Source organism: Seriola dumerili, unplaced genomic scaffold (genome assembly GCF_002260705.1).
Source record: "Seriola dumerili isolate Sdu_G_001 unplaced genomic scaffold, Sdu_1.0 BDQW01000003.1, whole genome shotgun sequence".
Taxonomy (NCBI): Eukaryota; Metazoa; Chordata; class Actinopteri; order Carangiformes; family Carangidae; genus Seriola; species Seriola dumerili.
The window spans coordinates 7973825-7987729 of record NW_019174258.1 but is presented as its reverse complement, the minus strand read 5'-3'; the positions used below and the strand labels follow the sequence as shown (position 1 = coordinate 7987729).

At 37.7% G+C, this 13905-nt stretch overlaps 1 protein-coding gene across 3 annotated transcripts in view; it reads right to left on the bottom strand.

The window, feature by feature from the left end:
• Window positions 1–37: 37 nt before the first annotated feature.
• LOC111218713 (neuroplastin-like) overlaps window positions 38–13905 on the bottom strand; it is a 28449-nt gene continuing 14581 nt past the window's right edge. For 2 of the 3 annotated variants that reach the window (XM_022741143.1, XM_022741158.1), the window contains 7 exons: window positions 11706–11880; window positions 10272–10366; window positions 7158–7291; window positions 6744–7017; window positions 1452–1473; window positions 1272–1345; window positions 38–1180 (listed from right to left, as the gene is read on the bottom strand). In XM_022741143.1, the coding sequence (XP_022596864.1) occupies window positions 1285–1345; window positions 1452–1473; window positions 6744–7017; window positions 7158–7291; window positions 10272–10366; window positions 11706–11880 (761 nt within the window). In that variant the 3' untranslated portion in view covers window positions 38–1180; window positions 1272–1284. The remainder of the gene's footprint in view (window positions 1181–1271; window positions 1346–1451; window positions 1474–6743; window positions 7018–7157; window positions 7292–10271; window positions 10367–11705; window positions 11881–13905) is intronic. The other variant, XM_022741151.1, reaches the window with a different exon arrangement.

The window sequence follows — 13905 nt, the reverse complement described above, 5'->3', positions numbered from 1 at the left end:
GGAAGAATTTGCAAAACAAACAAAAAAAAAATCTAGATTCATTTTTTAACGTTTTATTCAGAAAAAAAGTATTGGTCTCACTCATGTTTGATCGTGGCTATATACTCTGGTCCCTCTGTTCCCACCTTAATGCAGGTCCATTCCCACCGCAACACACATGGATACATTGTATTGAAAGAGGAGTCATGCAGCTACAGCAGTGAATTTTGCTATGCCAGCTTCCAAGTGATCCCACAATATTAAAGCTTCACTGAGTAAAACAAACTGCCCTCCATATATCTATTTAAGAATACATATTGCATAGGATTATAGCCATGCTATACAGTTAAAGAGAAAAAAATAAAAAATAAAAATCAATTCATGAAATTGGGAAATATAAAAAAAATATTTTTTTACAGATTTCCTATCATTTGAACACTCATACTTCAACATATACAAGACACCTAAGTTACTCTGGAAATAAAGTAAAAATAATACACATTATCATTTTAGTTTAGATAGTTAAACACACAGTAGTCATTTTCTGTAATCACTCTCAATTAAAGTTAAATACTGCCAGTCATTGAAGCCCTTGCTTCACAATAAAAGATCTGTTAAAATAGGACTTCTTGTCACAAACTCAAACAGTTAAATGACAATGATATGCTGTACAAATCTTTAAGAATAAAGCAAACTATATGTGTATATATATATATATATATATATGTGTGTGTATATATATATATTTATATATATATATATATATGTATGTTAAGGATGACTCCATAAAAAACATAGGTCATTTTCGATGCAAAAAAGCCACACGAGGGATAACAACAGAAAATGTCTATTCTGAGTATCCTATTGCGTAATTATCTTGCATGCATTGTACATGATATGTAATACAAAAGGGATCACCTCATTTGAGGACATGATAAAATTAATAAAGGAGACATCAACAGCACATTAAAAATGTGTACACCTTTGTGGTGGTTTTCGTCATTATTCGTCATCCTGCAAACTCCATGTAAGACTGAATAAGGCATGCTTAAGACAGCCATTATGTTCTTTTTGTTGCCAGTGTTATGCTGATATTGTTTCTCATAAAATGAGACAAGATATGCTTTTTTGAAAACTGCCCGGATCTCTATCCACCGCTGACACCTTCATGTTGTCAAAAAATGCAGTTTAGCCATCTCACCTGTGAAGAGAAAATCAAGAGAAGGTATAACTATGGCTAATCCTCACATTGAGTTCTATATCCAGCCCCATCCTCTACAACAGTGTCTTACTTGAGTAAATTGCTTATTTTGTATTCCTCTGGCGAATGTTTTTGTCCTTGTGGTTGTTCGTTGAATTTGTTTTCCTAGAAAAGAAGCAGTTGCGATTTAGTAACCTGAAGGTAATAGCAATTCAAATTACAGTACCAATATGAGTTATATGTATAGCAAGAAGAATACTTATTTACTTACATTGGTCCAACTGGTTCATCATCTATGACATGAGGATGAGAATTGGACAAAAACAGAACAAAGTCAAATATGAGATAAAGATAAAAGGAAAAAACGTGTTGTATGTTTCAGTACATTTTCAGTTTTCACAGTTATCCCTTTTTTCCCAGGCAGCTATTAGTTTACCATGACTTCACTATGGTATGGAAATCTATTTTCAGAAACTTGAAATTTGTTAGAGATCAGTTACCAAATCCTTCAAACAGTAAACATTAATACTGTGTGATAAAGCAGCTGAAAGCACAGATTTCTTTGAAATATTGTAATACTGGTGTAGCAGAGTCATGCACTGGTGGGAGGCTCTGACATCAGAGACATGGGAGTCAGCTGCCGAACAGCTTTGTATGCAAGAGCTCTGTGTCTTGTAAACAGACTCAGAAGGAAAATACTAAGCACAAACAGGAGTGTAACTTTAGTAGCGTTTTACATTAAAGAAGGTTTCTGGACACTACAGGCTGCTTGGGAGGTGGCAAAAACTCATTCAGAAAGAAGATATATAAGTGTATGCTTTAAATGGTCAGCAGTGACATATTTGTAGTAGAAGGGCTTCAGTGTGGAAAAAACTCTTATGATCTTGTAAACAACCACAGCTTTAACGCCAAGCATTCTTAATTTAACCTCACATGCCATCTGAATCTCAAGGGGTTCCAGTTCATTTCAGACTGAGCATATGTGTAGGAGAGTTACAGATGGCTCACTTAAAGCCATCTTTTAATTACACTAAGAAATGTCATAGTGATTTTGAAAATGCCGAGTACATGGTTGTGATATTATAACTGACTTGGCATAAAAACATGGATCTATTCAAAGATTTCTCTCAGCATCTAGAGGTGTATCAATTCCCTGCAGTGCACGGTGGTAAATATCTCTATGCAGTGCAAATTTCATTCAGATTTTTGACACATAAAACATTTTTAAGTAATAATTTTCTCAGTACTGCAAACATATACATAGATATCCTTTTCTCACATACAGCAGTGCAATAAATGACATATAGTACACTGTCACAGTAAGAAACACTGCAGGAAGAGGAACTGGTGAATAATAGTGAATATTGTGGCACCGAGTGACAAGTTAGTTCGAAAACCCACAGCCTCTGGGTTGACAAGGTGGTTGGTGTTTGGCATACAGATGACAATGTGTCAACAGGTAAGTAACCAGTCACAGTGAGATATTTTCCATGCAGTTATAAGTCTGAGATAAGCAGCATTAGCAGCATTCCATGGCATTAATATGGAGCAGGTTATGGCAGTTATAATGTTAGACAAAAAACATGGTTCTGTGATCTTTTGGAGGAGGAACATCTGTTGGCATATCCCACCCTTTTCACATGTCATATGTGAAAACCACAAAAGCTATGTTTAATATACATAACAAATAACAAATTTTTACTGTGTGAGATTGATAGTTGAATAATAATTACTGTAGTGACCAATATTGTATCTTTTGTAGTTCGTTTTTTGTGTGACTTCAAAAGTGGGTGCACGTTTTTTAGCTTAAATAGAGCTGTTAGTAAGCAAATCATCACACAGCAAAATCTGTAATTTTAGCAACTGGTTTTGAAACACAGGATAGAAATGTCAGCCTCTGCCTCAGAGCCCTTGGCTGCGGAGTATAAAAGTGTTCAAACACAGCTAAGCCATCAGGAGACTAGAATTCATAATGCACGCAGACAGGGGCCAAAACCTCCGGGAATACGGGATGCTAAAAGGAGATTTTAGAGAGGCAGTGCATCGTGAGCAGGGAGTCCTCATTCCTGATTTGAATGGCATAAACATGGCAAATATAATCCACCTTAATCTCTTCATTTTTCCGGTAGATGAAACCAAACTAGAGGCCATGCACAAAGCTTACTTGAGCTGCGTGTTTTGTGTATGTGTGTGCGTGCATGTATTTTGAGCAAGCAGTGCACTAGAGCATTTTTTGTTTTTTTTTTTGTTTTTTTTAAATTATCAAGTAATTAACTATTTTAACAGATCACAAACAAATACTGTTATATATTATCCTATATATCTAAAAGATATGCTTAACTAAGTGAGTTAGAATTTACATATGCCATTATACATTAGCGCTAGATATAGATGACAGATTATTATAGATGTGGTTAACCACCATGGTGTCTCATTTGTCTGGTAAAGAAATTAATTCTATATAAAATATTGGTTAGTAATTAATAACCTTTAAGAAATTAGTTCTAGTTGCTATTATAAACTGATATCTACAGTACTTTGTTAAAGATTATACTCATTAAATGGTTAATAAGTGAAATATCAGTAAACACTATTTTGGACCCCATTAAATGACTGATTCAAATTCAGCATGTCACCCTAACCCTTGCTGAAGAACAGCTAAAGTGTAGCCTATATGATGAGTAAATAGGAAGAAAATGGCAGAGAGAAGAAACATGAGATCTGAAGAAGATCTTTCAGAGATTTAAGTCTAAAACAGATTTATCTATTTAATATTCCTTATACATTTGACTGAGTAAATCTTATTTTGTTTGGGCTATGTAAATGAAAAGCAGGATTGACAATGAAGCTTTATTTGTGTAGTCTGTATTAGATTGTGGCATACAACTGTTGCCCAGCTGGCATGATTCATATTAAGGGGGCGAATGTTATGGTTCTGTATTTTTGCTTGTGTTCATGTTTCATTCCAAAATGAAAAGAAGGCAGAGCCACATGAGTAGAAGTCAGTCAGAACCTTTGGTGCCTTTGGGCCTTCTGGACATTTCTCATCTCGTCACATTCTTATCATGTGATTTTTGTCTTCCTCCTGAAGCACAGGTCACTTCTTTCATCAAATGGAAAAAATCAACTTGCATAGAGGGTACTAGATTTGACAAAACTAAAGTTAAATTAACATTTAAAATAAATGTATACATTTCTTTCATGTTTGACAAGATGAACAAAGGAATGAGTAAATGGATACAGAATTTGAGGAATGAATCCTCCTGTAGTAATTTCTCTTTAATAATTATTCTGTTTTCTCATTCTTGTGTTTGTTTTTGCATTTCTTTGTCCACATTAGATGTGGTTTTGATATTTAGGCATAATGGTCGGTCCAAGGCTGCAGATACTTCAGTGTAACCTCAATTGGCTACCAGAGTAGGAGCCCTGGAAGGTTTTTGTTGCTCTTACTTACTACAATTGTACTGTTCTGAATAGAGTACATTGCTTTTTATTCTGTATAGTGGATTAAAAAATGAGGGTCAACCAGTAAGTCAGACATTTAATTATTCATAACAGTAGTTGTTCTTGCTAAATCGAGCAACTACCAGTGTGTTACAGATTTGGCTTGTTAGTGAAAAAAAGCGTCATGGGTGGTTTAAAGCATTAATGTTGCTCGGTTAGATGGGTCTACCCGCCCATCTACAGCATGTTTGTTTGAGTTAGTCAGTGTCCAGTAAGCTCAGTTTGTTTGAGGCGCTAACATGGAGTTCTTGAAAATGTCTTAGGGAGTCATCACAATGAGCAATGAGTACATCAAGCAATGCTCAAAAGAATGTTCTGGCCAATGCAGGCAGCACAGTAACGTCTTTCATCACAGTGCCATGGCCATGCTAAAGTTGTCATGAAAAGAACACAGTACCATTACTGTTTGAGCAGAGTAAAAAAGTTCCATTGACTGTTTCTAGCTGCAGACTGAATTTACAAATGTAGTCTGGGGTTGATAACTATGCATAGATATCACAGATACCACATTCTACTTATTTTCTGATTTATCTATAGACCTTACTTTATACTTAATGAATTTGAAGGTGCTAACATTTTGTTTTAAATTCTATATCAGCAAACCGATGACGCAGGGGCCACAAATAATTGTAAAATTGAATCAAAGCATGTTGTTGATTTGGATTTTAATGTGTAAAAGTACAATTGAATACTAGGAAATGCCCAAGCCTAAAGGTTTGATCTGGTTTGGGCTTTAAATTGTTGGGTTTTTTTCTCCACTTCTTTCACTTACAACATTGGCTTTGTTGGTGACATTAGGACTGCTAACATACTTGTACAGGCCTTTTTTTATTATTATTTCAAATTAGTCGAGAAACACATGCTTATTTATTTTATGAATTCAAACTCAAAAAAAAACAACTTATCTAAAGTTGTCGTAATAGTTGTAGTTGATAATGTATGGTTAAAAATTGGGCTGATTTGGCTTTGAATGTGACTAAAGATTGTGGTTCCTCAGAAAATGTACGAAATTTAATCCAACATACATCCAAACATCTGACTATCACCTGTGGAAATGCAACACTTTATGGGTTTGACCTAATGGAAATGGAAATGAATGGAGACATTAAATTTATCATAACTGACAGTAAATAAAAAATAAACAATTGTATTAAAATCTCAGCAATATCGAGGCAAAGGTCGTAATGTTTTTGGATGGACTGTAGGCTCGTAAAAACATACAAACTGACAGAAAGAAAAAAAAATCTCTTAAAACCATGCAGGATCTCTCACTTACCACCCATTTAGATTATGTTGCCATTTGGAAAGAAGGGGGGAGGGGAAAAGAATAGTAACCAATTAAGTTATATATATTGGGACTGGTGTGATTTCTAGCTACAGGCTGATAACCCCACGTTTATGAACTCTGTCATTCTATCAACATGGAAACATGCTGTTTCCATTGCTATGAGTACAGCACAGAAATAGCCAACTGTTGGAAAGGTTAGCTGTGGGCCCCCTGCTGTTGTTCACCTAATGTGGATCTATAAATGTCACATATTTCCATACATCTAATATGTGGCATATATGTGCCAATTTCCTTCCTCTCTCTTTCATCACACCAGTCAAGAGGCGAGGAGACAAGTCCTTTGATAGTCAGTTGGCCACTACAGACCTCTAATGCAACCTGATGGATGAAAATCTTACTTGCATCTGTAAACATGCCTGAGGCTTAAGCTCTGACACCATCGTCTGTAGATGACATTTGACCTTACAGTCATTGGCCTTTTGGGTTATTTCTGTACTTGCTTAATTTTCTTATCTGACACTTTAAAGCAAACACATACTGATTTATCATCATTAAGACTTTACTTCTTACAGCAAGTGTCAGGGCAGTATGTACATTAATGTATTCGTAAAATATTGCATATTGCAATATTGCTACTATGGCAAAAAAACTCTTGAGTGTCTCAAGGTTTTGAATTGTTATGTTGTAATTTGAACATAAATAATGTCATATCTATTTTCATAGTTTATTATTTAGTGTTTGCTGCTAGTGACGGAGTAAAAGTTGTCTTACCATCAATAATGTCGTCTGGCCTCTTGCGTTTCTCGTACACAACGATGATGACTACTAGGATTATAATCTCTGCAAGTACACCCAGGAAAGGCCAAAGTGGCGCAAGATGGCTGCGCACCCGTAGTATAGTGGTCTCAGCAGTGTTTCCAATCACGTTAGTGGCATTGCATTCATATATTCCAGGATCTGTAGTTATATCCAGGTTTAATATGTTCAGCTCTGTGTAGTTGTCTCTGTTAGTGATGAAGAAGCGTCCGGTAGAGTTGTCAATGTCCTGGAAAACAAAGACCATTTCTCAGAGTTATTTACATTAAAAACATGCTAAAAATGCTTGATTTGGAGTAGATATATAGCATGCCCTCTATTGTGTCTATCCACACACACACACACATATAAAACATACTGTACATGTACCGTGTAGGATGTTCCGTCCACTTTACGCCATGTCCAGGTGGGATGTGGGTAACCAACAGACTTACAGTACATCATTGCATTTTCCCCCTCGTTCTTATTTTCACTTCTCTTGTGGCCAGTGATATCAGGTTTTGCTGAGAAGGTAAAATAAATAAATAAAAATGATAATTAGCTGAGTTGGCAGAAGTAAAACATTCAAAGGAACGTTTTAACTCGTACCAGATGGCATGAATAAGGGAAGCATGATTGGCTGTTCTGTCTACGGTAATAATTTGAGTTATTCAGATGTCTATATAAGAGAGAGGAGTCTCTATAGCAGGGTGGATTCACTGAAGCAGCTCAGTCTCTTTTGAAATTATCATAACTGTTGCAGACAAGAAGAAGCTTAGTGGGCTCTTTTAAGATATGTTTTAATCATATAAATCGCATTGCACCATTAACTTAAGTCACATTATTTTATCATTCAGTATCTCACACAGATGTTACAGAATTTGTGTGTGTGTGTGTGTGTGTGTGTGCCATGTTTTCCACATTTCCAGGCTATCCTCTATCCTTTTCCACTTGACTCCACAAACTACTCATAGGGTTATTTTTTATCATTCTGTCTAAAAAGGCTCAAACATACTATAAAGGTATTCATCTCATAGTGGGTGTCAAACATTTTAACATGTAGCATAAATTATTTAGTTAGCTCTTAAAGGCTACAGCTCCCATTAGTCTTTGGCATAGGCGTTATGGGGGCTGTAGTTGTTGAATGATTGCAAAGTAACCTTGTTATGAGAGGAATACCACTCTGGGATAGACAAAAGCATTTCAATACGATTCATAATGAGGTCATGGAAGAGGGGGATCAGTATGATATGAGAGCCTCCAGATGTTCCCATTCAAAATAATTCCACAATGAATTCCACAGGAGAGATTTTGAGCCAAAGGAAAACAGTGTAAACTGGCTCTTATTAATGAAATAACTGATAATAAAAATGCAACACAAAGGTTATGAATTTAATAAATTCAGGCATATGTTATAAAGCACTGCAACAGATGCCAAGACAAACTGATCTAGCAATAAGAACAGAGTCTTTCTCAAAGGTGAGACACAGATTCTCTATTTAACTATGCACACCATCAGGAAGATAACAGTTCCTGCTTTTCCGCTAATCCTCAAAATTACAATAATTCCTTCCATGCAATTAAGCAGGATAAGGGAGAGGCCTGGAGTGAGCATTTTTCAGTAGTGCATGGATAATAGAGCAGGAGGGGTCTGAGCTCTTTGGTGACATCACCCCACTCTAATTATGGTGCACACGTGCTCCCTGAGCAGGGGAGTGGCCAAGCTCATTTGTGCCTTATCCTGACTGTATTATGTCAGTGACTGACAGCAGAGAGACAGCGCTCAGAGAGGCGCAAACACGGGCAGAAACCTCTATTTCACACTCCTGACTGCGATTACTGCGATTATTAATCTGCATGTGCCAGACAGTGGTAAAGTGACGTATGAATGTGAGAGGGATGTGTGAAGAGAAGCAAGTTCATGGCTGTCAGAAAGAGGAAGATGACATTAACATGTTAAAGAGCCATTAAATCAAATCCTTCATCAGCTGCTTTCCATATTTTATGTAGCTACATGTAGCTTTAAGTAGCTAGACGTTGTGATTTTTGGCAATTTAAGTGTAAAATTGTATAATCTCGAAGAGTCAAATGTATTTCTTTAGGATACTGTGAAATTATTAGTACGCATGTTAAATCATTTCCATAGAGAAGTGTGCGAAAAATTGAGTAAAACTGGAGAAATATGAGGGACCAAATATGTATCTGTGGTAAGCTTAGTATCACAGACAATAAACTCCACTCCCGCCACCGAGATGGCTGGGACAGGATTCAGAGCCTTAATCCTACAACATCACAGAACCCTCCATCTGTTGCCTCTGAGCTGAGTCCTGCAAGGATGAGTGTGCCAAGGACACTGTAGGCGAGGGATCTCAGTGAACTGCTGCCAGAAGCACGATGCAAAGCTGGCTAGCATAACAGTGGGTTTGCTACCTGGGTCACAAAAGATCTCAAACACCTCTATAAAATCACAAGAACATTTAAAAACTGAAGAAAAATGCTTTGTTTAGACCCAGCACTGGTTCCTACTCTCAATGTCAAAACATTATTTTTTTAATAATCTTTAGACATGGTCTATAGGCCTATTTAAAGGACAAAATCATGCATCATCAGTTTAGTTAAAGCACTGACTCTTTTCTCCAGGGGACAGATAGCAAGCCTCAACAATCACAGGCCTGCAGTCTAGTGAAGGCTCGGACACTTCAGTTTGAATGGCGATGAGTCCCGTCATCTCACAACCCAGTGAAAGCAGGACACACACGGTCATCACCCATGTTACGCAATCAGGCAGCGCTTGAAGACAGCCACAGAATAAGAGGCAGGGCATGCTCAGTATGCACCATAGCCATGCCACGGCAAATTGGCTTAAGCACTACACACAACCAAGATTCCCTTGAACAGGGTTTCACTTGCCCTTTCTCAGAGAGGATTCCTAATTCAAGTTGATGGCTTCGCTGTCAGCTTGAATGAAACCAACACAGTAGTTTAGCTTTGATTAGCTTTGCCAGCTATTACATAGACTGTAGTTAACTTTGTCTGTTGTATTAGCTCTCTGATATTGAAACCAACAAAAAAAAGTAATTAACAGATGTTAAACCATTCTGCTCTTAAAAGAGAATATCTACTCTGAAGGATGCCTCCTCGTGGGCCTAGTGTTTGCATGTTTTGGTGAGCATGTGCTGTGCCTGTCCACTTTGCTAGACTGTCCTCTCAGTGAAAGCCAAGAGTGACAACAGCCTCAGGAATGCTCCCTGTCACTGAGACTGCACTGCATGAATTCAAACATCTTTGTCAACACAATCTCTCTTTACACAGCTTTAGGTGGTTAACTTTTCTAGGACACCTTTATCTCTCCATCTCTCAGCAGAAACCCACAGAAAAAATCATCACGTCATCATGTGGTGAGCTATTTCAGAATTTGAGTACACGATAGAGGACTTTTTTTTTTTTAAGCAATATTTTTGATATTCATGTTACAGAGGTTTAGTTGTCACAGAGGAATCTTACCTTTTACTTCAATTGTTGCGTTTGCATTTGGTGCCATGTCAAATGTGTAAACACACATGTATTCCCCAGAATCATCTGCCCTTGGTTTAGTGATTCTGCAAAAACATACAGCACACCAACTTATTTCATCATTTGAATTTACCAGTCACTTTATTACAAGTAATCAAGTAAATAAAGTCAACTAATTCCAGTTAAACTCTAGTAATTAGTTTGGACTACAGTAGTGAAAGCTTGAGGGGCCTCCAAGGCCATCGGAGACAACATGTTGGCATTATGCTGTTATATTACGGAACAGCAGCTCTGTATTCTGCAGGAAAGGGCACCACGGGCATTTTAGCTGTAATCTTCAGAGTATCACTGATGTAATGTGACAAGGAAGTGACCAATTGGTCTTATCTTGTGGCTAGGGAGAGTCTGTGGTAAGTCTACGGGGGCGACAGAAGCTTTGTGCTCCAATGGTTACATTGTGTGACAGCAGGAACTAACAACTAGTTGGTTCCTTAGGCTATAATAGAGTTTTTCTAGTTAGATGCATAGGTATAGTTAAACATTTGGTTTAAGGCAGTAATATGCTACATAATGTTGAGAGAGTCTGAGGGTATCATATTTGGCAGGGTTATTCACAGTCTCTGGCTTTTGACTATTCTTGACTATTTCAATATATTGCAGATTAAGGCAAAAATAAACAATGAACCATACACTTCAAATTCTGAATTACAATGTACTGACATTTTGTAGCAGCTTGCTAGTAAACCTAGCAGCATAATGCAGTGAAATGTGCTGTAAAATGGAAGTGCAATGTTGCACCATGTCATTTGTTTAGCCATCAATAGCACACTGTCAGCCACAAGATCAAGGTGCTATAAGTACCTGCAATCAAGACACTTTTTCATAAAGAACACAACTCAATAGCAAAGCATTTTTTCTGGTAAAATGTATTTAAATATATGTATTAATTGCCTCAGTAACTTCTTGAGCAAACAATCAAGCTTTGATGAGTTGTTATCTCCATGTCTGTAGGAAATGCACAAACCATACACACTAACTGCTCATTACAGAATAGAAAATGTCTGCAACTCTAGGGTCTGACCCATTTACAAGCAAGCACCAACAGTTAGTTAGCCAAGCAGAAAAGCAAACCTGAGTTACTCCCATTTTAAACTTAGAGCCAATCAGTGCACTGTCTTCGTCTCAGCAAGCTCTTCTTCTCCAGCATTTCCTGACAAGTATCTCTCCTGACTTCCACTGTTGACCGAGACATGACTATGCAAGATTATCTCAGCGTTGTTTTGTTTTGTTTTTTTTTGCTTGCATAGCCATTTTCATTTAACAGTAAAAAAATTTTCAGATAAATTCTCATTCACTTTCCATTGCTGGGAGCACTTACTGTCTGCATTATCTCACTTCCTACACAGAGGCAAGGCTGTTTGTCACCTGTATACTGTGTTCCTCTGCTCTGTCCTTGTATTGCTGATCTCCTTTCCATTCTTCATCCAGAAGCTTTCCTGGTAAGGAGTGTGGGCAGTGGTGAGGTTACACTGCAGGGTAACTGGTTTGCTAGAGGAGTCCGCTGACAGGATGGTCTGATCAGAGGCACTGATCTTTGGTTCTGAAAGACAGAGACAGTCAAACCTTATCACAGAACTGGGGCTCAATGCTGGTTTAATGCTTCCTCCCATGCTGTAGTAGCTGTAGGCTGTATGCTGTTTTTATACGATCTGTGTAGGAGGGTGTCTATGAAGTAAAGACAAGAGTGCACACAACAAATAAACATAATACATCATAAGTATATGAAACAGCTGGAATGTCTTGTGTCAACCATTAATCTTTTGAGTAAAAATGTAATAAGTGAATATTATTTTTGGTTGATGTTGAGCATGTGAATGCTAAATTTGTCTCATGACCTACAGTAATACACATTAATGACACATGACAAGTGTATAAGAGGAGCTGTTTGCATAACATCTCTGATAACTTCTCTGATATTAAAAGATGCATCAAATATTAATTTGATTGGTTATACCTATTTCACACCTATCTCTTGGTCACAGCACTGCATTCATAAATGACTTTCTGAACCCTCTTAATGTGCTGTACAGTCATGCAGACTCCTGGAGGATATTTGACAGATAGAAGATACACAGTAGCTGATAACGGCACTAATTTTTATGTTCCATCGTAATAAGAGGAAACTGGATGGGTTCTTAAATATGCCTTACCCTAAGCTTGCATGTAAATGTCATCAGAATATAGTGGAGAGGTAAAATGTGCCATGTGCTTGGAGATCTGGGCTAAAGACTAATAAACTGAACAGTCATTTGACATTTTTACATTACTGCTGAATGACTACTTGAATTACTTCAGCTTCTAAACTGCTAAGCACACTGGTTACTAAACAATACCAGGGTCCATTTCTCAAGGACGTTGAGGGAAGCAGGAGGTGTCATCTGAGAGCGAGGTGCCCTTTGCTCTGCCTTGAGTAGTGAGCAGGAAGCCTCCTCCGCCCTGCCCCTCCTCCTCCTCCTCCTCCTCCTCCTCCTCCAGGGCGGGCCAACCATGGCAACGATGGAGCCCCCGAGGGGAGGAGCAGAGAGGAGAAGCATCATAATCCTACTACTGGCTGCTGCTGCTGCAAGGCCACTAGCAAGGCAAAAGGGAGGAGAGGGGGGAAAGAAGGGCTACTGAGACTGGCGAGTGACTTCTATTAGCATTCATGGCACCTTCTTCCTGCTATTCTGTATACTCAATAGCTAAGGGGATATCTCTCCCCTCCCCCCCTTACATCTCTCTCTCCCCCACCAAGCAGAACCACATGTACTATTAATAGTATCTTTGAGACATGCGAACACACACAACATGAGGTACATAAATTAACATTTAGCAAACACGGCACAGTGGTCCACAGGCAGTTTAACCAAAAGGTTGTTTGTAGGACACCTTGTCACAACTTAAAATGTGGTAACTACTGGATAATGCATCACCATATCAGGATGTAATGAAATATAAAAAGCTGCTCTAAATGAGTCAAGATGTAGGGAAACCTGATTCCCCCCTTTCCTCTTGCTGGTACTCTAATACAGTGCTGCATTTTGATTAATACTTTATCCAATTAACTGACAAATATTACGTAATGAGGGATGTTATTTTTCTTTTAATTATTGCATTATCAGTACAAATGTGTTTTCTTTTTTACATCATCTGTTACATTTTGCCAAGATGTATGAAATCAATTACACAAAACAGCTGAGGCATAGTAACCAACTTGGCAAGGTCTATATTTAGGGGAGCATTATGTCATTGTAAAAGGCAAAGCAGGGCTCAATTTGTAGCATATTACAATAGAAGAGGTGTACTCCAGAGATAGGTGCCAGTAACTGTGCTGGCACAGGGACAACAGTGGGCCTCATGAGCACGTGGTTGGGCTAAATGGTTTGAGCCAGTCATTCTTAATAAGAATATGCAATACATTTCAATACATGTCTGATTTCAAACAACACACATTTGTGTTACTTTGCAATACATAACAGTAGAAATTCACATACCATTATGAGGGTTTTAAAAAGCAAAGTCTCACAAACGTGCATACTACAAAACAGCTGCTTGGCTTTTAAATGTACAGTATATCTGTACTCAA